Genomic DNA, 26,203 nt, shown 5'->3' on the forward strand with positions numbered 1-26,203 from the left:
GGTAACTGTCCCTTTAAGAATGTAGTCAAAACAAAGCGTGCGTGGATCGCCCAGCCGCACGGAAGTGGACGGCTGCGTAACATGGCCATAAGAACCCAATAGAATGTGAGGCATCAGGACTGATATATGTTTTATTCAACACAATTGGCTACTACAAAGCTGAATTAATTAATTTGTCTAATTTGTTTTTCTACGTAGCGCACGCAACCAACCTATATAGCTAGAAGATAGCCTATATAGCTAACCTTAGCAGACATGGCTTCCTATTCAGACGTGAGGAAAACGAACCATTTCTATTATTTCATCAAATTCACGTTGAACATTTACTCCATGCTGTTTTCGGTAAGTCTGTTTGACCTTATTACCGCTAAATTCAACAATATTATTCCAACAGCTTCATGAACTGCAGCTATATCGCTAGCAGCTAGCGAATGTCTGTCTCAGTGTTGCCATTTATTTATTTATTTATCTATCGAATTATATTTTTATCTAATTTTTGACATACGGACAGTGGTGAATCTCTATGGAAACACAAATGAACCAGACATTAATGGATGTGTTTCACTGTGTGTTAAGCCGGGTAAACGGCAGCATGCTGACAAAGAGCTCTCTATGGTGTGATGGTGCTGCAGACAGCCAGGGCGTTGCATCTAAAAGGGATGATTTACAGGGGAGGGTTTTTCTGTCGACCAAAAAACACCTATGGTCTGAAATTGCTACCGTCAAATTGCTATTGTGACATTGAAACCAAAGCATTTCATGTCGTGAAATGCTGTTATTTATATCCCATAGCGAGAATAAAACCCCCAGTGAATACATGTATTGTCTTTACTTGGATACAAGAGGGGAACACAAATGCACAATAGAGCGACATGATGCCTCATTATTGTTGTTTGACAGCAGCGACTCATGTTACTGTATAATGTTGTCAACATGGAAAGGCGGCGAGCGGTGTGATGCTATCTGGGGCCTAACAAAACAACCTGATCTGGCCTCATTTGAAGGCGTGTTTGTCAAATGTGTATGCAAGTGTTTGATGTATCCTCTCACTCAGCATCATCTAATGCTATAACCAAAGGGTCGACTTAAGGTAGCGTGGGAAATTGACACCATCTGCCAGCCAAATGTCAATTGAGGTCTGTGTGGCTCTGAACAAGAGAATAAAGCCAGTCAATGAGGCTGACGTTTCAGTCAATTACCTTCCTTTAAAGAACACATTTTTTATTTCCTTTGGCAGGTAAATTCATGGTCTGTCCTAAAGAAACTGTTGAGCTTTGGTACCCGGGCCAATACTCGATATGAGAGGTGGATGAAAACGTTTTTTTTTTTTTTTTTTTTCTTTTTTTTTTTCCTCAGGGAGACGAGTGAGTCATCCATAGCCTCCAATCCCCCCCACTGACAAGCCCCAATGATTCTGATTCTTCTGTCTTTGAATCTCTCACTCCTTTTTCCTCTACCTCTATGTCCCCCCCCCCCCCTGTGAATCATGCAGCACAGCTACTCCTATCTAGTGTGAGACTAAAAACCTAATAGCTTGAAATAATTTCAAGCATAATAGGTCCCCTTTAACATTTATTTTTCATTTAAAAATTGGTCCTCACACTCCATCCATCCATCTTCAACCGCTTATCCGGAATCGGGTCACAGGGGTAACAGTTCCAACTGAGACTTCCAGAGTTCCTTATCCTGAGCAACTTCCTCCACTCCCTCTGGGAGTATACCGAGGTGTTCCCAGGCCAGTTTGGAGATATAATCCCTCCCTCTGGTCTTTGGTCTGCCACGAGGTCTCCTCCCAGTGGGACGTGCATCGAGAACCTTCCTAGGAAGGCACTCGGGAGGCATCCGTACTAGATGCCCGAACCACCTAAGCTGACTCCTTTCCAAATGTAGCAACAGTTCTACTCCAAGTCTCTCTCGGGTGTCCGAACTTCTCACCCTATGTCTAAGAGAGATACCATCCTGTCTGAGAAAACTCATTTTGTCCGCTTGGCGCTTGTACCCTCGACCTCATACTTTCGGTCATGACTCACACTTCATCACCAAAGGTGAGAGTAGGAACGAAGATTGCTTGGTAGACAGAGAGCTTTGCCTTCCGGCTCAATTTTTTTTCCTTCTTCTTCACAACAGTGCGATTTAGCGAATGCGAACCCGCTCCTGCTGCTCCAATTCACCGGCTGATCTCCTGCGCCGTTGCTCCTGCTGCTCCAATTCACCGGCTGATCTCCTGCGCCGTCTTCCCCTTTCTCTCATTCGTGAACAAGACCCAGAGATACTTAAACTTAGCCAAATGCCATACACTAACTGCCTTTCCTGAGACGACCATTTTCCTTCGTCCACCTGCATGTCCTCGCTCACTCCCTCACTCCCTCACTGCATCCATAAACCTCCTTTTCCATGGCAGTGCCATCTTCAGCACCCTCCAGTCCTCCCATGAATGTACCCCTCCTTTGCACATGCCCAAACCATCTCTCTTGCTTTATCCCCAAACCTTCTAACTTGGGCTCGGCCTCCAATGGTAATAGTGGTGGTGGGTAGGGATGGGACGATAAGCAATATTAACGTTTATCGTGATAAAAAACACTCACGATAATCACATTGTGGAGATGTTATCTATTGTAATATCGTCCTCCGTCATGCACTGGGATCGATTTACCTTTTATTTGCCGAGCTGTATATCCGGACCGGTACCACTTAAACCCTCTATAATTGGTAAAAGGTACTTATACGTACTTGATAGTATTTTTTTCCACACTCTATCAAATATCTTTATATCTCTAAAAATAGCAGATCTACAAGCTCACAACGCCTCGCAACGCGTCCCAAATGTTTCGCCCACGATAATGGATTTTGATTATTACGATAATATGGTAAATCGTCACAATAATCGTGATATGACATTTTCATATCGTCCTAACCCTAGTGGGGGAGGGGTGACCCTCAGCTCTAAAGCTCTCTCTCTCTCTCTCTCTCTCTCTCTCTCTCTCTCTGAACCTCCACTCCATCGCCATACCTAATTGTGTGGTGATTTACTACAAGATAGCCCTTTTAAGCTGAACAGACAGAAGCTCTGTCCATTTGGCTGTGAGCCAGCTGTGTATATTTAATTAAGGCTGTCTTTATTGTCGGCTGTTGAATTTAGTTAATGTGGTTTAACAAGATCTATGATCAGAATAAATTGCTATACCTTTGTGGGGATGGCCACCAAGGAAAGCCTACCTTTTATATGTATTCCTTATTTACTCAAGTGCAAACAACACGTTTTGAAAGCAAAGTGAGTTCCTATCCAATACCTGTCCTTGAGCAGAGTGATGCATAGAGGTCGAGTGCTATTTTTACAGTACTGGTCAGTGTTGACGTTACTCTCCACTCGTTGTGTTCTTGTGGAGGGGATCACTTTTTGATGATCTGCTGTTTTCTGCAAATGTTTCCCCAGAATACAGATGCTGGGATTCAAGTGGTTAAGTGTTGAAGTTACTCTCAGGGAGGGATGGATGGATCCGAACTCCCTTTTTAAAATAAATATAAGTGTACATTTAATGTACTGAATATCACATGGCTAATAACTCTTTCCTCTCTCCCTCTCTCAGCTGGTGGGGCTGTGCGTGCTGTGTGTGGGGGTGTATGCAGAGGTGGAGCGTCAGAAGAACCGCACCCTGGAGGGGGTGTTCTTGGCCCCAGCTGTGGTTCTGATCCTGCTGGGCCTGGTCATGTTCACCGTGTCGCTCGTCGGCATGGTGGGCTCCCTCCGAGACAACAAGACCTTGCTACACATGGTGAGAGACGGACAAGGAGGAAGGGTGGTGGGAACGGGCACGTACCTTTTAGGCGAAGCCCGAACTGGCGAAGTGGGGAAATGTCCGATACCGTAGCGATCTGGCGAACGTCTTCTGGACAGGGCGTTTATCGTGCGCTTGCCCAGGCCTTACGGCCTGGGCATAAATATAACGATTGCATTCACCACGGCTTCGTAACTCGCGCGGCGCTCCGCCGGCCGCGCGGCCCTGGCCCGCCTTCGCGCCGCTTGCAGTGTCGTGGACAATCGATTCGCCAGATCGCTACGGTAGGAGACAAATCCCCACTTCGCCAGTTCGGGCTTCGCCAGAACAGGACTTTCCCGTGGGAACTGTGTATGCAGGTGTGCTTGAAGTGGTTTTCAGCCGTGGGCTGCCAACTAAAGCGGAATGTCATTTGTTAAAATGTTTTGCACATACCTACATGAGGTGCTGTTTGTTTACAACAAAAGACAGGTGCGGAATAAATGAATATGCTAATAACCGAAGCACTAGTTGCACGGTTGCCACAACAACAGTTCCCGCACTACTGTGTACTGTACTGTATGTGTATACTTAATCTATTTGCAAACCAGATGTGGTTACAAACCTATATGAGGAAAACCATGGACACAGAACATTTGACTGGTTTTATTGGGCTATTTGAGGGGTGGCATTCATATGGAATCAGGCAAGTTGTAGACTGCAAACCGAATGGCACTTTAGTGGCAAGAGCATGATGGGAGGTCTGCAGATAATTACAGCAACATTAGCGTTTGTGTGTTCATTTTATACCACATTGGTGCATGTGGGTAAGCTTTGGTTCCACATTTCTGCTTTGTTTCAGATTCAAGGGATGCTCAAATGTGAAATTAGTGGATGTTTAGTCAGTTGGTGATATTAACTCATATAGTGCCAATCCCGAGAAGACTCGTGAAAAGTACTCGAGTATCACATGGTGCCAATCCCGAGTATACTCGTGAAAAGTAATATATTACTGTAACGGCGGATATATTACCGAGTACAATGGCGGAAGGTCCGGAGCCGAAATCCGTCGCTGATTTCTCATCATCACGGCTCCACGAGCACAAAATAGTCATCCCATAACATTGAGGTGGACGGGGGATCTCATCTTTAATGTCCATTATCTCAAAACTACACTTTAGAAGCGAAGATGGAGGCAGATGCTCGCTTATAAAGCACATGGAGAAAAGCTCCGAGCCGATCCGCCATGACACCACGTAAACAACGATCGGTTCCGGCGCAGGACGCGATGACGTCAGACCGGAAGTGTTTACGCTGTGGACCTCTGGCCTTCAAAATAAGATAACGGGAGTGAATGCAGCCTGAAGGTGGCATCGTGGACTTTATAATCCGTTAATTTCAGGAGCACTAAATGAGTTAACTCTGTAGATCGTGAGAAGAAGAAAACAACTACATTTTGACGCAATCCTGGCTGAGAAAATGCATTTTTTAAGTTCCCATTCTGAACAGGGCACTTTGCTGTCTGATCATACAATACACTGCAAAGGCTTAGTTCTTTTTTATCGGTTCCTATATGGGCCCTTAAGTGGCAAAGGGGAGAATGGTTGTACTTTTTGATGTCAGAGCAATTCTTACGTTCTCTGCAATTCTTACTTTCGATTAGCTTCCTTTGTGAAACAGACGGTATTAACAAACTTTGCATCATCATAATGGAGATATAGGTTAAGCTCCTCAATTATAATGCTCAAGACTTAACCTAGACATAATCAAGAATCAAGAGGGATTTGTCACTCAGTCATACAGGTACAAGCATCGAAATGTTGGTCAAACCACCAAATGAAGTTCACAATCCTTAAAAAAAAAAGTTTTATATTTCTCATCTCATTTGGGTCCCAACTCAGAAGACAGTGTTTTGGAGGGAAATCTGCTAAATATGGTAGTGCAAGGGTCTTCAACAGGGGGTCCGGGACCCCTAAGAGGTCCTCAGAGTTACTATAGGGGGTCCTCCAAATCGTAGAAACTTTTTTCTCCTTTTTTATATTAACCACTTGAACCCTAGTGTCCTTATTCTGAGAACTTTAGCCAAAAATAGCAGATTTTTGGCAAAGAGCTTCGCTGTAGAGGGGGAAAAGAGCAGACTAAGTACATAGTGAAAGGTCAACTTAATTATGTATTGAGAGTTCAAGTGGTTAAATAAATGAAAACACAAATTTACATGAATCCAAAATATACTGATGATTGTGCTGTAAAACAATGAAATTAGTATATGCAATCTATGAAAAGGTTGTGGGGGTCCCTGTTTCATCTCTCTCTCAACTAAGGGTTCCTTGGCCTGAAGACCCCTGTGGTAGCGTCATGCTGCTGACTGAGTAGAACCAGTGGAAGCCCTGTACTGTATCAGTGTTGACTAGGTTATCTCTGTCCACAGTTCCTGTGTGTTCTCTGTGTGCTGTTGCTTCTTCAGGCGGTGGCCCTGATTATCGCTCTCATCTTTGAGAAGAAGGTCAGTGTCTCTTCTTAACCTGTGTATCACACACACACATACAATTTGATTATGAATACAGTTTATAAGTTAATTTAGACACACTGGCACAGACACTACTTTGAGCTTCTTATAGACACACCTACACTGACACACACACAATACATCTGACACGTGGGGCCCTATCTTTCGCTTGGTGCAATTTGCCACAATGCCGCTTATCACAGATTGTAGGGCACATTCTGTGTCCTCCCCCTGGTCTTAAAATATGGTGTGGTCTGTCTGATGCGATCATGACGCAATGCTATTTCCCCACAGACTTAGCACTTCATGTGGCCATAAGACGTGTTCCAAGCCGGTCTTATTGCTGGTGCAGTAAGGCATAGGTGATTCCTTGTTATTTAGGGGGCGCATTGTTTTGATTAGGCACATAGGTACTGTAGGTTTCACAATGTGCACACACACATTCATTGCAAAATAATTATAATTCATAATTAAAATCCATCTGATCTGATTCTGAACACAACACTCACGTTCAACAATAATTTGAGGTTGCATTTCACACACTTTTCTTCATTAGTACTAGGAAATAAGAAATAATTGCAGCTGCTATGTGCGTTAGACAAGCAGTGATGGAAAGAAACGGAGCATAATGATTCATTTCATTCCAAATATATATCATTACTACATGCTTCAATGCATTGTAGCTGATTTTAAGCTTGCGTGCTCTCACTTCATGCTCGAGGACATTGGTTTAGTCGCTGGAAAAGCATCTTCTGATCTCTACCACCTACATATGTGCTTCAAGCCGGGCACAGCTCGTTCTTAAAGGTGATGGCAGCCTACATTCTGATTGGTTTAACTCATGCAATGCCCAAAACACACCCATGAGAAATTCAGGGCATGTTGTGCCACACATTGTGCCCACATAATGCGCCCTGTAGATAGCAAAATTGGCATGGACACCCCCCAGGCCCTATAAAACGTTGTACTTTTAGGTCCCCGTACACAAGATGTAACAATAAAACACAACCTTGAACCAGGCACAAGTTAAGACCATGCGATATTTGGCAAAGTTCTGCCATCAAAATAGATCCTCACTGTACTACATTCTGGTTAGTTTGATAGATGGTTTGTACTCACTACATCTCTTTATATATCTCTGGTCTTGGGTTTTCTTCCTCCTGGTCTGTCTGTGTGTCTTTCTTCGCCTCTGTGTGTAGACATCTGCCATGTTTCAGAACAGCATACGAGAGGGAATCAAGCACTACTACGATGACCTGGACTTTAAAAACATCTTGGATTACGTACAACAGAAAGTATGATTGTTCTTCCCTAATACACATGCACTTTTTTGCTGAGCTCTAAGGACGTTTGTTATGCCCTATTCATAATAATCAATTGCATACATCTTGGTGGCAATCAGCAGGTTCCACAATCCATCCATATGTTGCACAGTGCTTGCACACAGTCGGCATTCTGTTCAGCACGCTTTACCATTGTCATAAGTAACACCAAATCCATAATGCCTAACTTATAAAACAGATTTAGCACACAATGCATTGTGTGATGTACATGTATTTCGTGTTGTTTGTGCAGCCAGTCATGTTTCAGTCTTTTCAGTGGCACAATAAAATATGTAGTCACATCTCTAATTAAAGTGTTCTATATGATGACGGCTTTACAACAGGATAAGGAAAGCAACCATCAAACAGATGGCCTAATGCCGCCTAGGGTTTCCCCAAAGAGAGAATCTAATAAAACAAAGAGGTATAACAAGGCAACAAGGTGGTAGTGATAGAGATAGAGGGCAACAGTCCGCCATTCCGAAACACCGCTATTCCGAAGCAGGGTTAGGGTTAGGTTTAGGGTTAGGGTTAGGGGTAGGGTTAGGGGTAGGGTTAGGGTTAGTTAGGGTTAGGGTTAGGGTAAGGGTTAGGGTTAGGGTTAGGGGTAGGGTTAGGGTTAGAAGTCAACGTTCGGAATAGCGGTGTTTCGGAATGGCGGGGTGTAACCGAGATAGAGTTGTCCTTTATTATCCTGAGGTCGGCCTGACAAAGTAGGCAATTGATTGGATTTCCGGCACCTAGGATACAGAGGATGCCATTTAATTGAGTGTTGCCACTGTTCCTTTCCCTGGATCCCCAGTCCTTTACCCTTTGCCCGAAATGCAGCTTTTTCCCAGCAGCAGCAGCAAACCTCAGTCTCCATTTTCAGACAGAATTAAGAGGTATGCGCATTCGCTTAATGCAGGCCTGAATCTGTCTAAGAGGCATAAGGGAGGGGTGTCCTCAGGTTTAGAAGTGCCTTCTGGGGTTGTGGTCACTTTTCTCACTTGAAAGGATTATTTAAAGCACTTGAGAATATCACTGTTTTTAGGGTTTGTTTTGTTGGATTTTGTCTTGTGCTGCTTAACGCAAAATAAAGAGCTAAATATGGCTATGTGTTTGGCTGATATTGTTGAAGACGTCACGGCGCGCCTCTACTATACTTTACTGTACTGTCTGTCGGCCCGACTCGGCCGGTCCGCCTCCCCTTGTCCACACTCTGCAAACCAGGAAGTCACCTTACGTGAAAATGTCAACCGCTGGGCGGTTGAAGGCTGGATTTCAGCCGGGGAGGAGGGAGCTATGGACGGACACATACAGTGGTGGTGCTCGCTTACCGTGACAAATGCGGCACAGTGCTGTCATAGCGATTTTGATAATTAAGATATTTGAATGGGTACATATATTTTTATACGTGCAGAATTACAATTCAAATACATTTTACATTACATTTGACATTTTATGTATTTGAATTTTTCAAATACAATTTCCTGGTTAGTGCAAGGCTGCGAGAGGCGCTGCTCTCTCTGTTCTCTGCCTGTTTTCAGAGCGTTTACAGAGAGACCACGTGACCGACTGTATCATAATGTAAAATTTCGCGGAGTGACATGACACCTTTAAGTGAAAGCAAAAGACTGTAATGAGTGTAAAAAAGCATTAAAAACATCTAACAAGTCAGTCAGTCAGTACTTTATTATGCAGATAGAATCACACAAACAGGTCAGGGATGGGGGTCTTTCAGGTTGGGTTTCCCAATCCTGGAAGGCAATTGAGAGGGTGGGAGGGGTGAACAGTGGTAGTGCTGCCGGCTTAAGCTCCGGCCTTTTGCTGGTGCCGCACAGGCTTCTGTTGACAGCTGACTTAGAACTGTGGAGACCAGGGAAATCCAGCTGCTTAATTAAAACAAACCATCGTGATAGCCCTTGATACGATGTGATTTCTGACCAGAAGCTAGAAAAATGGCTGCATTAAAAAGTGCAAAACTGTCCCTGCCTGGCTATGATAATCAGCAGAGCCGGGTCTGGTTAGAAGTGCTTCTTTATACCTCCAAGGTGTTGCCCATTGAAGCAAGCTTCAGATGTTTTAAACCCATTGCACCGCACATATTGCATTCCGGGTAATTTTCTGAAGCTTTTAACACAGAGTGAATTTCAGTTTTCAAACTTCAAATACAGTATGCCTGTCTTTTCATGATCTCAAACTTATTACGATATAGTTAATGGGTATTTGATAGATATGTCACCATCTTTGCAATGTGCATTTTGGTGGTGGTGCTGCCTACACTTGTATCTTAAAATACTTTTTTGTTTGTATTTCACCTTCCCCAGTTTTCATGTTGTGGAGGGGATGAGTATAAGGACTGGGGGGTAAACCAGTACCACTTCTGCAATGGTACGGGGCCTCTGGCCTGTGGGGTTCCATATACCTGCTGTGTACGACGCAAGGTGAGTTCTAAATCAGCACCCATGACATGTAGCCACACACTGTACAAGCAAATGTTTACATTTAGTAGAACCTTGTAGCACATGAACAAATGGGAACAAAGCGATGTGTGTCGATTTATAGAAAATGAGACCTGGTTTTATACTTTTTGAAAATGTTAATTTACATTTTACAATGGAAGCCAATGGGACTCTGATTGGGTAGAAACCTTAACCAAATTTAAAGTCACTAGAGGTTTGGGCCGCACTAAGTCGCACTGCCTATACAATTGATATGCCCATGTATGGATCCACATTGAAGCCACGACATTCTAATATTGTCCCCGAGATCCACATGATTACGCTTTTCTTTATATATAATTACAGAATTGGCTTGAGTCAAAATATCAAGCAATATAATATTCTATTAATCTATAATAGAATACACGTTCTGTTGCTAAAATTGTAAAGTGATTTCAAAAGCATTTTCGCAACAGAACGTGTATTCTATTATAGATTCATAGAATATTATATTGCTTGATATTTTATTTTATTAAAATCCTAATTGCCTCAGATATTTCATAAAAGCTCAAGTTAAAGCCTCAATGAATCTGCACATTTTCAGCTGGCTGGCTGGTATGTAGAACAGCAAGAACATCATAATTCTATATATTGTGCGAATTGGTTTGGAAACCGCACTAGTGTGGAGTCCTTTCACCCTGGGTGTTTGTGACTGAACACCAAAAATGTTCAGTTGTGAGATTTCTTTTTGCTTTAATCCCTGAAAATTGAGTTTTAGTGGAATTTGTTGGGCTGATAGCCGATATTGCACATGCATTGTGCCAGAAGGTCTGTGGTTTGGTTCAAGAAAAGATAGGACACAGCTCTCTGTGGAATCACTGGCAATTCAGGAGGAAAACTCCCAAACCAATATGGTTCTGTGTACATACTGTACGGTTCATACATGAACTTAGACAGATACAGTAAATCTATATCATTAACATGACTAGACATGGGATTAAGCCAAATTTAGCATAAATTAGGCAATATGCAGGTATTCATATAGTACACAGTAGCTATACACTCCCTGATGCAAGTTTAAAAAGGTTTACAAAGAGTAAGAGAAATGGAGAAAGAGAAGCAAAACAACAGGTGAACTCGGTCAGTAAATCGATTACATTTGTTTACTTCCTTTTCTCTTTGGGTACACATGACTCCAGATTCCCCTCCTGTGACTAAGCTCTGTACATTTCACTGTAACCAATTTAGCAAGCGTTAATTAGCCAGCAATGGAACCATGTGGGCCAAGGCAGGATGAGAGACGTCCGGGCTGCACAGACTAGAATACATTTTAGAGTAACAAATTTGTTGCTTAGTATATTATTATTTTATTAGATTCTTTCTTTTTCTTTTTCTTTTTACACAGAAACTTGTGTTAAAGTCTATTCTGATGGCATGGATGGCAATCATTGCCATATTAGTGTTTATTCAGTTAGGGACACCAGTTTTATTCAATCAGCAAAGAGAACTCATACAGGATTACGACTGAAATAGGAAGCGATGACTCAAAGACTTGAACAGACAAAATTGGAACTGGAACATTATGAAGCTGATCAATGGGTACTCTCTTATGATTGGACAACTTGAAAATGTATTTCTGTCAGAATATATCGCTTTCACAACTCCACGACAACCTCCATTTCTGTTTTCAGAAAGATTTCTGAAGGTGCCATTTTATTGAGTGAAAATATAAACGTTTCTGCTCTTGGTTTGTTGAAGTGCTTGGGATTTCAGGTGAAGCGCTGTGCCTCAATCACCTCAATAGATATCTGTCAGATATCTCTGACTAAGGTCATAAGGTCTTTCTCTGTATTTCAAGTAAGACCACCAATATCTCTGATTACCTATTTGCTGGAGCTTTGTTCCAACAGACCTCACTACGGACGTCAAGTTACTTTCTGAAAACCAAACACAGACGCTATCTACTACACGTGTTATCTGAATCATCTTTCATTGTGTCCAACCAACAGGGATTTGATTGATTGTATTGGAGAGCTCCAGACAGCTTATGTGAGTCAAGCCCATGCCACTGCCCGATTCACAGGTATTGGCGTGGGCTTTGGAGAATTTCCTCACATCCCCTTATATCAAATGTATGGTCCCTTGCTGCCACCGGCACACCCATACTTGCCGCTTGCTATCTCTGCCGTTCCACGCTTCACAAACCACTGATACAGTCTCTGAGAGCATTGGAGCTCTGCTAGAGAATTAATGAGAGCTGAAGACACACGCACGCTCGCACAATACTTCAACCCATACCCTGGAGATATGAGAATAGTTAGAGAGAGACATTGTCTAGGTCTTCCTGGGTTTTCAGTTTGTAGCTGCCAGATTTCCTGCCAGTTTCACAGGTTCAATGTCATGCTCTGCGTGGCAGTAGACGGGTAACACACCTGATCCCACAGGACTTCTCACTGTCACAGTGTCCCGCCCATGATCCTCTGTATATCTGGGTGAATATGTAAATGTGCAGAGGTCACCAGCATTGAAATTGTTTGTTTCTCTGACCTTTGTGCAGGTGGGAGAAGTTGTCAACACTCTGTGTGGCCACAAGACACTTGATGAAACGGTAGTATGACTCAATATATACGATTATTGTTTTATTCGTTGCAAACTCCACCTAAAGTTTACAAGGGCATATTATCTCCAAGCAGTGACTGACTTTTTTTTTCTTTTTCAATAGTTTTTATAGATATATTACAGAACTTACTTTTTTTCTTTTTGGAGCGGTGAAAGCGCTCCCAATAGACAGGTATGTCCGTGGGTATGTATGTATGTATGTATGTATGTGGCTGGCTGGCTGGCCGTGTCTGTAGCCTGGCAATACCTTGAGTGGCCACACACAACACACAAGTTAAAGGAGGGGCGCTGTTCTGCAGCACACGCACACACACACACACACACACACACACACACACACGGTATAGCTGCTCAGATTCACCGCTCCACTTCGAACCGAGGTTTGATTTTTTTAACATGTTTAGAGTATTTCAAACTAGCAATTAGTATACAATACATGCTTCTGTCATCTTCCATAGAACCCTAATTGGCTCCTATTTAATAAAAGTAAAGGTTAAACTGTAATTTTTTTCTTAATACTTTACTGGTTGCCTGTAAGCACCGTGGGACAGCAGAAAATACATTTGAAACGATATTAACGAAACATTGTACAAATCTATATTAACAAAGTAAGCTAGCTACTGTAGCTAGCGACTGAGGCAAGAAATCAGAGTTATTGATTGGCAACATTTAATAAGCAGGTGTACAGGAATTGGCACATTTGAAACAATACCGACACTGAAAAGGACAAAATATTGACTTGCATTGATGCGTGAAAATGATTTTGCCAAACCTGAACAGTTGTGATGCTACTGTCAGTGGCTCTTAAGTTTGTGTATGCGACCTGACGGTCGCTTATCTCCCGATTAGGTTTATTTTATTTAATCTTAGATGATGTCGCAGAACATCACAGAATGCTACAGTATACAACACATAGTCCTACCAAAGTACAACATCACTTTAGCAAGCTTAAAAATGTCTTACTTTCTTGAAATCTTTAATGTTTCATTTTTGTGCACCTTTCAACCTATCCTCATATAATTGGTCCTCATTAATGTTCATGATAAAATATACTTTTTTTCCTACTCAGTCTGTCTCTTATAGGGCAGTTAAAGAAACACGTCTACCAGTGACAACATCGTTAGACAGATTTGTTTTAAAAATATATCTATTTTTATTATCACAAGATAATCACTTTTCAGGAATAGAAAGCCTGCAGCTTCTATTAGCTTGGATTCCCCATCGATGATGTCACTAGCAGACGAGTTTCTGAACTGCTCACAGCCCTCTTTTGTGACATAGACCGCATAGAAAAGAAATGTGCTATTTTATCATGAACATTAGTGAGGACCAATTATATGAAGATAGGCTGAGAAGTGGTGAAGTTTGTCCTTTAATACTTTCAGTATGAGTCATGTTAGTCTCATTTCATGTACTTGAACCACTAGAACTCTCAATAGGGAGCCGTGCTGGAGTAATATTGATTTGATATTGTCAGAGTACAACCTCAACCACTTGGATTGTCAGGAGATGGGACATTGTTGAATTCGAGAATGAAATTGAACACTTTTCCCTTTGTTCTCTGCTATGGCTCTGCAGGAGCATCAGCGGGAGACCCTGGATGAACTGATTCATGTGCGTGGCTGCATCCACGCTGTCAACCTGTGGATGGGTGATAATATTGGAATCACCATTGCACTCTGCTGTGCAATAGGGTTGCCACAGGTAATAGAAATCATGTGTGTGTGTGTGTGTGTGTGTGTGTGTGTGTGTGTGTGTGTGTGTGTGTGTGTGTGTGTGTGTGTGTGTGTGTGTGTGTGTGTGTGTGTGTGTGTGTGTGTGTGTGTGTGTGTGTGTGTGTGTGTGTGTGTGTGTGTGTGTTGCACTCTCAAAAACCGTCTGTCCAGTCAAACAAACATATTTCGGATTCACCCTTGATAATTGAACTGGTTAAACTTTAGAGAGTTCTCTGAAAGTGAATTTGCATTTTGGCAGCCTCCCAGGAACAATATGCCTGCCAGTTTGTTATTTTTTGTGTGGGCATCTCCTGGGCTGGGGTGTTAACTTTCCTTTCTAATATTGTAGCAGGAAGGAAATAAAATCTAAATTGTATCTTTTCAAATTCTCCATAACATGTTTCTTTGAATCCAGTTTTGAATAATTGTATTTGTTTTAATCCATACTCTTTGAAGAGGTCCATCCCATTACAAAGGTGTATCTTGCCGCCTTTTTCTACATCAGACTTGTCATTCTCTCCACCAGTCTTGCCATTTATGTTTTAATTTAATTTCAGGGTTTTTTCTGCCTTTATTTTGATACTACAGAGGAGATTGACAGGAAACGGGTAAAGGGTTGGGGAGACTGTGACACGCAGCAAAGGTCCCAGTCTGTTTCTGGCGGGAATTGTAGTAAAATAGCTGGTTAATTAGCTTTTTCTCACCGTCAGTTGATGCTTCATATGACTGGGCTCATTTATTTATTTTTGTATACTGTATGTGCCGCAGTATTAATTTGGAATGGGAATTTAGAAATTCACAATGGGGAAAAAACCTGACCCAGGTAGCATTTTGTGTTCTTGCTGTTAGGCTGCATCAAAGCCGACTTATACATATGGTACACACCTTATTCACTCTGCCATCGGCACCCGGGACCCCTCAGTCTGCCAGTGTTTAATGGAAGTATTGACAGACTTCCGAGCGAGACCCTCCTACAGAAAATGTAATTTCCACAACGGGGTCCATCCTATGTTCCCCAGGTTCTATGTTCCCCACTTCTCCCCCAAAAAGGTTCTATGTTCCCCAGGTTCTATGTTCCCCACCCACCCTCCCCACTAAAAGGTTCTATGTTCCCCTCTCAACCAAAAAAAAGGATCTCCTGTATCTTCCCCACCAAAAATATAGGTATATGTTCCCAACTCAAATGCAGGAAATGGTGGGACATCTGGGCACTAAGAACATGTGGGCAATCCTAATTTAGGTGCCCACCCCTAAGTGCCCACTCGTCTATGTGCCCACTCATCCAAATGCCCACCAGATGCCCAGTCATAACAAAAGTATGGTGTCCAGATGTCCCTAGTGCCCCCTGTCCCACTAGTATTCATAATCTTTCCCTAGCCCTGAATACAGGACCGTCCTGGTGTCGCCTCAACTTGAGGAGCAGTGGGGAATCGAGCCCTTAACTCACTTAGCGCCGAGCGACTTTCGGGGCGACTAACTAATGATGGCGTTTAGTGCCGAGCGACTCGGAGCGACTTTTATATAAAAGCATTGTTTAAGCTTTTAATTTGGGTTGATAGACGGAGCGGAACGGTTAGCTTACCTTCGACTAGCATACAGATGAAAACCGTGAAAAAAAAGGATACGATTATGACGTCACCTTTAAGCCATAGCTTCCTGTTTACGTAGGCCTCTGTTAGCCGCTAGGCTCAATGCAAACCATCCGACCCTCACGTAGCTTCACTAGGTCGGATTTTGATTCGGAAACTTTCTGTGTGGCATCTATATACGTTCCGATGCCCATACCAATGGTGGTTTGAGACGATCAAGCACGAATTGAGCAGTATTGAGCTCAAATGGCGGCCCGCGGCCTGTCCATTGAATGTCAATGGAGAGCATGTCATTGTACCATCCTGTTATGTCATGAACCTTGTTTTTTATTCTGACTTAACATGGGACCATGGAAAGTCTATGAGCTATGGCTCACTCTAGTGGTCATCTTGTGGCATCCGCAGGCACGTGTACCTGTTTATGTAATGTGATTTTGGGGATTCAATATAGCTATTTCCTGGCGTTATAAGCGCAGATTCATATTGAAATCTGGCTCGCTCGGCGCTAAGTGAGTTAATAACGGTTTGAGCTAGGAACGTCAGATTTCAAAAATAAAGTGCTTACCCAAGCCAACTTTGCCAACGATTTGACGCTGCGCAACGTTCATTACACGCCGCTCTCGGGTTGTTGAATAAAAAGCATTTTTATCCTTGTATTTCCTGGATTTTCCCCCTCTAGTGGACAGTCGCGTCATCGCATCATCTCCGTTCACTACAATGAGCAACCGGAGATTACGCGACTGTCCACTAGAGCCGGAAGTACAATGTTAAGAAAAATCATTTCGGACAAAAATGCAATGTAAATGACCGTCCTGTATTCAGGGCTAAATCTTTCCCATTATTGGCTGTTTTGAGTTGTTATTAATAATTAGAAATGAATGTTTCCTGCATTTTTGGATGAGTGGGGAACCTTTTTTAAGTTGAGCGTGGAACATAGAACCTTTTTTTGAGGGGGTAAGTGGGGAACATAGAACCTGGGGAACATAGGACCTTTTTGGGGTAAGCGGGGAACATAGAACCTTTTTTGGGGGGGTAAATGGGGAACATAGAACCTGGGGAACATAGAACCTGGGGAACATAGGTACGGTCCCTCTACAACACCTACAGCAATAGATAATTAGGCAAACCACTCAGGAGGGTCCTCATCCACCAATGCCAGTCAAGTTGTGAAAAGCCATGCAAACAGCTTCTTCATCTGGAATCTAATGCTTTTAATGCTGCGTTCAATGGATGTCGCTGACTTCCATTGAAACAGAACGGTAGCCTGTATCTTTGTAGCTGCCAATGTGAAAACAGCACTATGAATTGTCAGCATTTCACTCTTTTTCGCTAGTCAACCTGCTGTTTTTGAAGGGGAAAGGTTGGTAGTATTACAATAAACAACAGTGGCTATTGAATGCACTCTTCATCTTAGTCTGTTGAAGTGTTACAATATTACAAATATATTACAAGAGAGCCTACATCGCAGCTTTTCCACCATACTGTAGGTTGGTAATTTTAACTGGAATCCATCCACACTACTTGCAAACCCATTTTAGACATGCATAACATTCTTTTATTTTTCCTTTCTTGCATTCCTATATTTTCCTGTTTTCTTTGGTTCCCTGGCAAATGTTTATTTCTCCCTTCCCAGCACATTTTTAGTGCATTTGATGTATCGGAGCGTCTAATTATTAATATGTAATAAGGTATAGTGTTTATATTATCCTTACACACTCTGAGATTGATAGAATATTGCTTGGGTGTCATCTCACATTCATACTAAGCAACAGTGGTCTGTAAACTTACCACTAACAAATACATAGGCATTGAAAAAATAGTTTGTAATTTGAGACTTGGTTGTATTTGCTGAAAAGCTTATAGCTAATTCAGGAGCCTCAATCTTTGCTCAGGACAAAGAAAAACAAGTTAAGATTCATAAACAATATCAAAGTCCATGGGTTACTGCGATTCTTTTATGGATTATGTTGAACCTATTTCAAAATAATTTGCTAGGGTAGCTCAATCAAAAAAATCTAAATAAAATGATAAAAATAATATTACAAAGTTTAAAATGAGACCTCCCATCTTTTCCAGCTGCTGGGAATCATCCTGAGCTGTGTTTTCTGGAACCTCCTGGTGGACATGAGCCAGTCGATGGACATGGTGGACTTCAAGTTGCTTGGCTTCGAGTACAGCGAGTTGGACCTGGCTGGTGCTGGCTGGTGCATGTGCCTGCCCCGGGACGGGGGCTACCTGCCTGTCCCTGCCACAGAACCTGAGCTGGATCCAATTGATATCCACCTGCGGAAACTGAAAAAGAAGCAGCCAAAAACACATGCCCAGCTGCGCGAGCTGCAGGAATCCAGATCAGCCACAGGTCTTGACGAGATAGACATTGGCCGGAAGCAGAAAAGGGAACATTGAATGTTCTTTTCATTTTCCTCGGTTTTAGTTTGGTTTTATTGTTGTTAATTGTTGCATTTTGTGGAAGGAGTCATGTTGCACTACTACTTAATGACTGAGCCTGTCAATCATGGGATCTAGAAGAATTCATTCTAATTTAGTAATTTGGCACTTTTGATTGAGGCATTATTGGTAATTGTTTACAACACAATTGTGAAGAAGATGATGCAACAGGGGCTTAAAAAAACATTTCAAGTAATTTTCTGGCACTTTTGATTGAGGCATTATTGGTCATTTTCTCTTGTTTACAACACAATTGTGGAGAACAAGCAACAGTGGCTTTAAAAAAATATTTTTTAAGTACAGTGATATTCTGTCTCTTGTTTGATTGAGAGGAATTTTCATCATTTTGTGTTATTTCATCACATTCTAGATATCATTATTATTTTTTAGCATATGAATCGGAGCTATGTCTCACTTGCTAAAAGCTTACCTCAGGCTGTTGTGAAAATGGCCCTGTAATCAGACGACGGTAATATTTGGTGTATAAAAAATGTGGTAGCTTGAAATTAGGTTTTTCCATGTCTGAGATAATAGGAATAGCCAAATACGTCTTAGCGTGCAGCGTCTGTGAAGGATGTGTATGTATTATGTTTTTGTTCTTTTAAACTATGATCTCCAGTTAGATTTTGTACAATCAGTGTACATTGTAAGGCTGGCACTTCTGGAATAACATGGGATGCATGTTTTGTATTATATATTAATGAATTGGATGGAGACAAAAGAAATTAAGCCCTCGTGAAAGGGGGTTCTTGTGTATGAATCATTTTTTTATTTTATTTTATGAAACTTTATATTCTTTACAGCTTTTAAAGAATGAAAGGGAAAATCCAACACTACCAACTGAATCAGAACGCTACAATGGGATCTCTCTCTTTTTTGTATGTGAGTTCATGCACTGTTTGAGCTTTCCCTTAGCTCCTTCCGCCTTGTATTGACACTACTGTCCTCGTAAATAAAGCTGACTTTTGTCTACTAATTGTGTGACAAGTTACCTGTCTTGGTATCTAAAACAGTGGTTCTTAACTATTGTCCAGGTTTTATCTCTAGCTGTCTAGTTAGTTCATAATTGAGTAGGGCAGATGAATACAATTTACTGCATGTAAGAATGGAAAACTATTGTGAGACCCAATCGCTATTGGTTCTCAACAAAGTATATTTTAGGAAAGAAAATGTCTACTGATCTGACCAGATGGGGGATTATATATCATTAAGAGGAGGAAAAGGGTTCAGGAGTCCTGGCTGTCCTGTCCCGTTCCGTTCTGTGCTGTGCCAAACATACCCGTTGATGATAATCCCTATATACTGTTTCACAGTTTTATTTTGCCTCTATTGTGCCACTGGCCTTGGAATGCCCCCGGATCCCCCAGGAGGAAGTTGCTAATGCTGCTCTGGAAAGGGAAGTCAGGAGCTCTGTTAACCCCCCACGGCAAAGCGGTTGAAGATGGATGGATCAGATGGTTAAAGTACACATTTCAGCTTGGTGAGTGAGAACAGATGATTATTTAAAATGGCTTAGCAGAGTCAATGGACAAATTTGCATACGTTTAGTCACTGTAAAAAGGACTATAGTTCACTCAAATGGGTGGTGTTCAAAAATAGTGAACAGGTGTTTATGAAAGTGCTTTATACCCCATTCTGTTGAAGTGCTGAATTTGTTGAAGCGTGACCAAGAAATTGTTCTGAAGTTCTTCCCCTACACTCCATTTCCCTGGCTCTCTCTCTCTTCCACACGCAATGCCTCTCTTGCCAGCCCTCTCAATCAAACACCAACCCGCATTAATTCACACCCGCAAACAGAACTTGAATTCTCATAATACAGTATGAGCCCCTATTGCATCTCTCTCTTTCCCTCTCTCTCAAGCCTCTCACCTCCGTTTCCCTCACCACGTTATGACCTTAATCAAGAGTCGGCAAGTGGAATAATTATGATGAGTAGATGAATTCCGCCGCCAATATGACACCCCGAGGATGGAGTGTATGATGTATGCACATCCACCAAACAAGTTGTGATTATATTAATAATGACATGAATGGTTTCGTTATGATCAAAGGAGCAAGCAGCCTGCCCTGTAGCTACAGTACCACTCTGCAGCCCAGTGCACCCCCCCCCCTCTCCCAGTCCCAGAACATCCATCCACCACACCAAATCATCCCTCCCAAGTATTCCAGGCAGCCACTCATCTCTTGATGAATGGGCTCAGGGATTTGGAGGCACACAACCAATAACACATGCTGGAGAGCATAGATTGAGGTTGGACAGTGAAATGTATATTTAATTGGGTCTCAGTTTCAATATGAGGAAGCCTTTGTGTTTTACCTAACCAGTATGCATGCAATAAGCAGATAAAAGAGATTCCCGCCACACTGTTTGGCCACAAATAATACAATTATCAAAAGACATAACTAAATACAGGGTTAATCTTTGCTTTAGCAGTTAAAACTATGGTCATCTTTACATCTGGTACAGTATATGAATCTATTATCCAGATCATATTTAGATATTATAGTCTATATCTGCCAAGATTTCACATCCTGCTGTTTTCATGGATTGCTATGGACTGATAGTGATAATACAATTACATTTACAAAAATGTACACTTCATTTGCAGCCCCTCCATTTTAACTCGCTGCCAGTCCCACCCTATATCAAAGCCGCTCCCACCCCTTGCCCTGTTCAAAGCCTCCCTCAAACCCCACCTTTTCAGACTTGCTATCCCCGCCTAATTCAAATCTTCCTAATCCTTTCTGCCTTTTAGTTTGATGCTTTTTTTTTCTTCTTTTTTTGTGTAAAGCGACTTTTGAGTACCAAGAAAATTACATTTACACTTGTATCACAAAGTGTCCTTGATGACCACCTGCAGAGGTGGTTTGAGCCATGATATCCATTCTCAATACATCTCTGGTGCACCTGTTATATAGTCTAGTGCGCATGTGTGTGTTAGGGCATTAACGAAAAAGTCGACAAGTCGACTCAGTCGACTTCATTACACAAGCCGACTCCCACCAGAGAAAGTCGAAAGTGAGAAAACAATGTTTCACATTAAGTTAATCATCTGGGGACCCCCCAAAATAACTGTGGGGTCGTGTGTGATGTGATGACGTCATCAAACGATAAAGTCGACTTCAACTCAACTTTTTACTGAGTCGAGTCGACTCAGGGGCTAATCTCCAAACCCACTGGGCCGATCTGCAGCAAACTAAATCCCTGAATATTTGTGACATATAGTGAATATTTTTGTGTGTCATATAGTATGTTTTATAATCTTAAAAAAACACTGGAAGTCTTTACTACTACAACCACTATTGTTAGAATAATTGCTACTTCTGCTGTTGCTTCTCACTGCTGTCACCATTACTTGAGTTTAAATGACATAAAAAAAAGTTAGCAACTTTTAATACGAATCCAACACACCCAAGGACAGAAAGGGCATCTAATTGTGTGCATGCACTTGTGCGTTTGTGTATAATATGTACCTGGGCACACCATTCTCATTCCCTTGATTGAATTACCCATCTCTGATAGTTTTGAGTCACAGGTGGAATTCTGGCCAAGCAATCAAAGAGTCAATTTCACAGTCAATGCTCCCAGGGCTGTGGTGAGGTGAGGACAGTTCAGATACTCCTCTCTTTACCCACTGCTATTTCTATTTCTTGGGTTCTTGAGGGGCCTCAAAGCCCTAGGACAACTGGGTGGTTGCACAAGGGGCCCTCATTACTGTAACTTTAAGAACAAAGTCACCTCTGTACATTTATAACATAATGTTGACGCCTCTTCCTCACAATTAGGGGCGGCCATAGCTGAATGGTTAGGGAGCCCGCCTTGAGAACCAGAGCCCCTGGTTGTCCCGTGGGGATTCCAGGCCAGGGTAGCAATGTCGATGTGTGTCCCTGAGCAAGACTCTTAACCCCTAATTGCTCACACGCTCCTTGTGGGCAGCGAATCAGCTGGGTTGGGCTGAAAATACTGAATTTCCCTCATGGGAGGTGTAGGTAACTATTAACTATTACAATTACTATTTGCAGACTCAGCTGATTAATTTTGAATAGTCCAACTACATAATGAGCCAGTCTCTTTGTTCTTCCGCTTTGATTTTTTACTGCATTGTGAGAAGAAGCAGGGATTTTTTTAAAATGTAACAGCAGAGAACGTTTGTTATTCATTCACTTTTTTGTTATGTATTGAATTGCTTATTATCTCTGCCAGGCCGCAGGAAAGGGGAAAAATATGTTTTAGTCTGTTTGTTTGTCTGTCGAGTGGTAAGTTTGTCTGACCGATTTGCACCAAATTCTTGTGCATGCTTGCCAGCAGGCCCGGCGGCACGAGGGGGGCGGCTGGGACCGAGCCCCATCACGTGGACCCCCCAGCCCCATCAGTGAGACCGGCAAATACTCGAAAACAAAGGCGAAACACATAATGTAATTGTATATATTTTACTTTCATTTAAATGGAAGTCAAAGCAAGATGGATCAGGCAGAAACCAGACTCATGCATCATCGATAATATGTCATAGATGGATGGCGTTCCACTGAGTCCAGTCTCTCCGAAACCGAACGTTTCGTCGGAAAGGTCCAGTTACAAAATTAGCATTATTATAACAAGAAGACTGAACTGAATAGCAACAAGCTGATGGATGATATCTGAAAGGCTGTTGGTTCAGTATGTCTAGGATAGATATACAGAACGGAAAATACTTTAAATGTAAATTTAACACATAGCTAAATTGTCCATGATGCCTCCATAATCACGTTTTATGAATGACACTTAATCTCACTTTGTGTTCTGACCGCCGCAATAAAAATGCAAAATGAATGAATAGAGTGCATGTTCTGGAATGAAACGTGACTGTGGCTAAGGAGGAGGATAGATATGTGCAAAGGCATGGTTATAGTTACTTAAGTCAATGCACATAGAACTTACAATATTACAATAGTATCCTATTACAGTTGTTCTCAACCTGTGGGCCGGTGCCCACTGGTGGGTCGCAAGGGTATTGCAAGTGGGCCCCCAAATAATTGTCAAAGCACTAAGATTGTAATGATAATATAAGATTCATATAAAAAAGGTATAGCCTAATAATGGAAAAAAAAGACAAAACCTTGAACATTTTGTTTTAATTGTGTTACCGATAAATAGGACTTAAAGTATACTACTTTCCATTGATCCAAGCCGGAACACAATCGATTGATTGACTATTCAAATAAACACACACGCCCTGAAAATGCACATGGCCCACTCATCTGACCACTTAACATGGCAGCCATTTGGCTGTCGTCAGAGGCGTCAATTGGGTATGGCAAGGTATGGCAGCTGCCATACCTTGGCTACAGGGGGAAAAATAAAATGTACTCCTTAAAATGGCAAGCTTTTGCTGAACTGACGCCACTGGCTGTCATGTTAAATGATGAGAGGGGGCTGAGAATGCTTTCAAGATTTTCAAGTGGGCCCTGATCAAGAAAACGTTGAGAACCACTGTCCTAAATATAAGCTGTAAGTCATCATCCTCTCCCTACATGTACACTGTCAGTTTCAGTTTGTGCCTGTGTGTGTTCTGACTTCACTAATGACATGCATAGGCACGGGGAATGGAGGGAGTGGATGACAGCGGCCATTGAGTGGTCATTAAGGACACCATGTGGAGGGGCGAGGAGCGACACGTTAATCTATGCTCATGTCTGCCATCACTTTGAAGGGCAAGAAAGGTTGGTTGCTTTTAATGATGGTAACAGTGGTTATGGCTTTAATCCTGGCCCTGTAGCAAAATCCAGTGGACACTCATTAAACAGTGAAATCCATGAACCATATGGTGTCTTGAAGGGCATTGTCAACCTCTCCTAACATTTTATGTAGCCTACTTTTCTTGTCGCTATAATTAGGTACTGTATATAAAATGCTGCATATACTGTAGTTTATTACTGAAACACTGTTCATTTTGTGGCTGAAATTTGTTATTCAGTTCTCCCAAGTCACAGTCAGTTATCCAGTTTGTGTTCAACAGCATTGTTCCTTTTTCAACCAAGAAATGAATCACCTACTATTCTTTAAAAGGAAAGCCAAGCGTAATTGTGAGCGAGAGTCATTTCATAATATTGTTTTAACTGTAAAACATGTTCTTTCACTGAAAGGAGAAAGCAAAAGACACTGTGGCACCAATTTCAGAGCATGTGAGTAATCCTCTTGTACATGTACACACTTACAGTACACTTGCGCACGCACGCACGCACGCACGCACACACACACACACACACACACACACACACATTTTAACAATGTATTAATGTCCACATAAAGGAGAGCATACAAGGTCACACATATTAAAGTACGGTTAAGGTTACATTCACAAAATCATAGCATATGTCTTCATGATACAATAGGCATGTCATGTCACTCAGTACCAGTCTGTGAGTATGTCCTAGGCTGTCAAATATAAAAAACAAATACTCTGCACTCTGTAGCTACTGTAAAGCCCAGCTCTGGGATGGTACTGTATGTAGAAGTGGTTGGTATATAATGACCTTGGTCATAAAAGATCCTCTAGGCTAGGGTCAAAGATGCAGGCTTTCTCTAATACAGACACTTCTTTGGACTCTTCATCAACCAGAACAACATCTGGTGTATTAGCTGACAAAGATGATTGATTGATTGATTGATTGATTTTAATTGGTGGCATAAAAAAAGAGCACAGAGCACCACACTTGCAATTTTCAATTGCATCTTTCTAGTTCATTTTCATAATAGTTAGTCTAAAGTGTAATCAAACTGGGACATACAGTATGGCTACTGTATTCCTAGAACCAGAGTGCATTTCAGATTCCAGGTCTGATTCTGACATTGTGCCATTTACTTGTGGACCTCTCCTTTTGAAATAAAAACTTGAATGCTTCAGCTGAACAGAATACAACTCTGCCCCAGCATAAAATATCAATAGTGGTACTGTTGCAGTATACAAATGAATCTCCCGGTTCTACAGTACATCATGCGTGAATGTGTAAGTTCACTGCCAAATGGCTCTATATTCATATCTATACCATGTATGAGTTGTATTTTGTTTTTACGTTCGTTTTTCCATTACAGGATCATGGATAGCCAACAAAAAGTAAGTATACTGTATCACATTCAGCTCAATCTGGCTAGCCATCGTCAGGGAAAAGTTCTGTCGCTCTTGTCCCTTTTGCAGCAATGCAGAAGTCTGTAATCGAGAGACTACATTCAGCTAGATAACCTGTCGTTTTATTGCATGTAATGTAATATAAACAGCCTTTGTGGCTAAAGTTGATTCAGAGATCTGGAAATAAAATCCATAACCCTTCATCGTTTCACTTAAAAATCCATTTTACGTCCACAAGTCTATTCCAGGGCAATCGTCCTATAGGCTATAGTATGTTTAAACTTCCTGCGCTTTATTACTTTTTCCATAACTCTATCGACCTGTGGGCATATAGCGAGCTTCTCTATTGGCTGTACTCAACCTATTCTCAAACCACTTCCTGCCTGGAGCTCACTGGTGAGTCCTAGTTTTCCCATTATTGAACCAGTTACAGAGAGAGAGAGACGCAGAGAAAGTAAGGGTGAGAGAGAGAGAGAGAGAGATTACTATATGCTGAAGTGGATACGGTCAATATTTCATTAGAACTACACTGGCATGTTTTCATTGATGCTGCCCACTGAGTAGCACAGGGCCTTTCTCATTTTACTTGTTTCAACAGAAAACCCATTCAGGTAGGTTCCTCCTCTTGCTGTACATTTTGTTTTTTAATTATGTTGTTCTGTTTTTGTTTGCATATCATTCCATTCTCTATGTTTCTGCTCTTGTTTTTCTTTGCTGTGC

General features: G+C 41.9%; 1 protein-coding gene across 1 annotated transcript; it reads left to right on the forward strand.

Moving 5' to 3' along the window:
* The first annotated feature begins 31 nt into the window (after positions 1 to 31).
* On the forward strand, positions 32 to 19,290 carry LOC308295163 (tetraspanin-15). Its single transcript, XM_080738158.1, has 9 exons — positions 32 to 105; positions 199 to 342; positions 3,588 to 3,773; positions 6,184 to 6,258; positions 7,461 to 7,556; positions 9,893 to 10,009; positions 12,564 to 12,614; positions 14,204 to 14,329; positions 18,006 to 19,290. The coding sequence occupies exons 2-9, from the start codon at positions 256 to 258 to the stop codon at positions 18,333 to 18,335; spliced, it is 1,068 nt and encodes a 355-aa protein (XP_080594284.1). The 5' UTR covers positions 32 to 105; positions 199 to 255; the 3' UTR covers positions 18,336 to 19,290.
* Positions 19,291 to 26,203: the final 6,913 nt, after the last annotated feature.

The sequence above is a fragment of the Nannobrachium achirus genome (genome assembly GCF_963921795.1).
Source record: "Nannobrachium achirus genome assembly, chromosome: 12".
NCBI lineage: Eukaryota > Metazoa > Chordata > Actinopteri > Myctophiformes > Myctophidae > Nannobrachium > Nannobrachium achirus.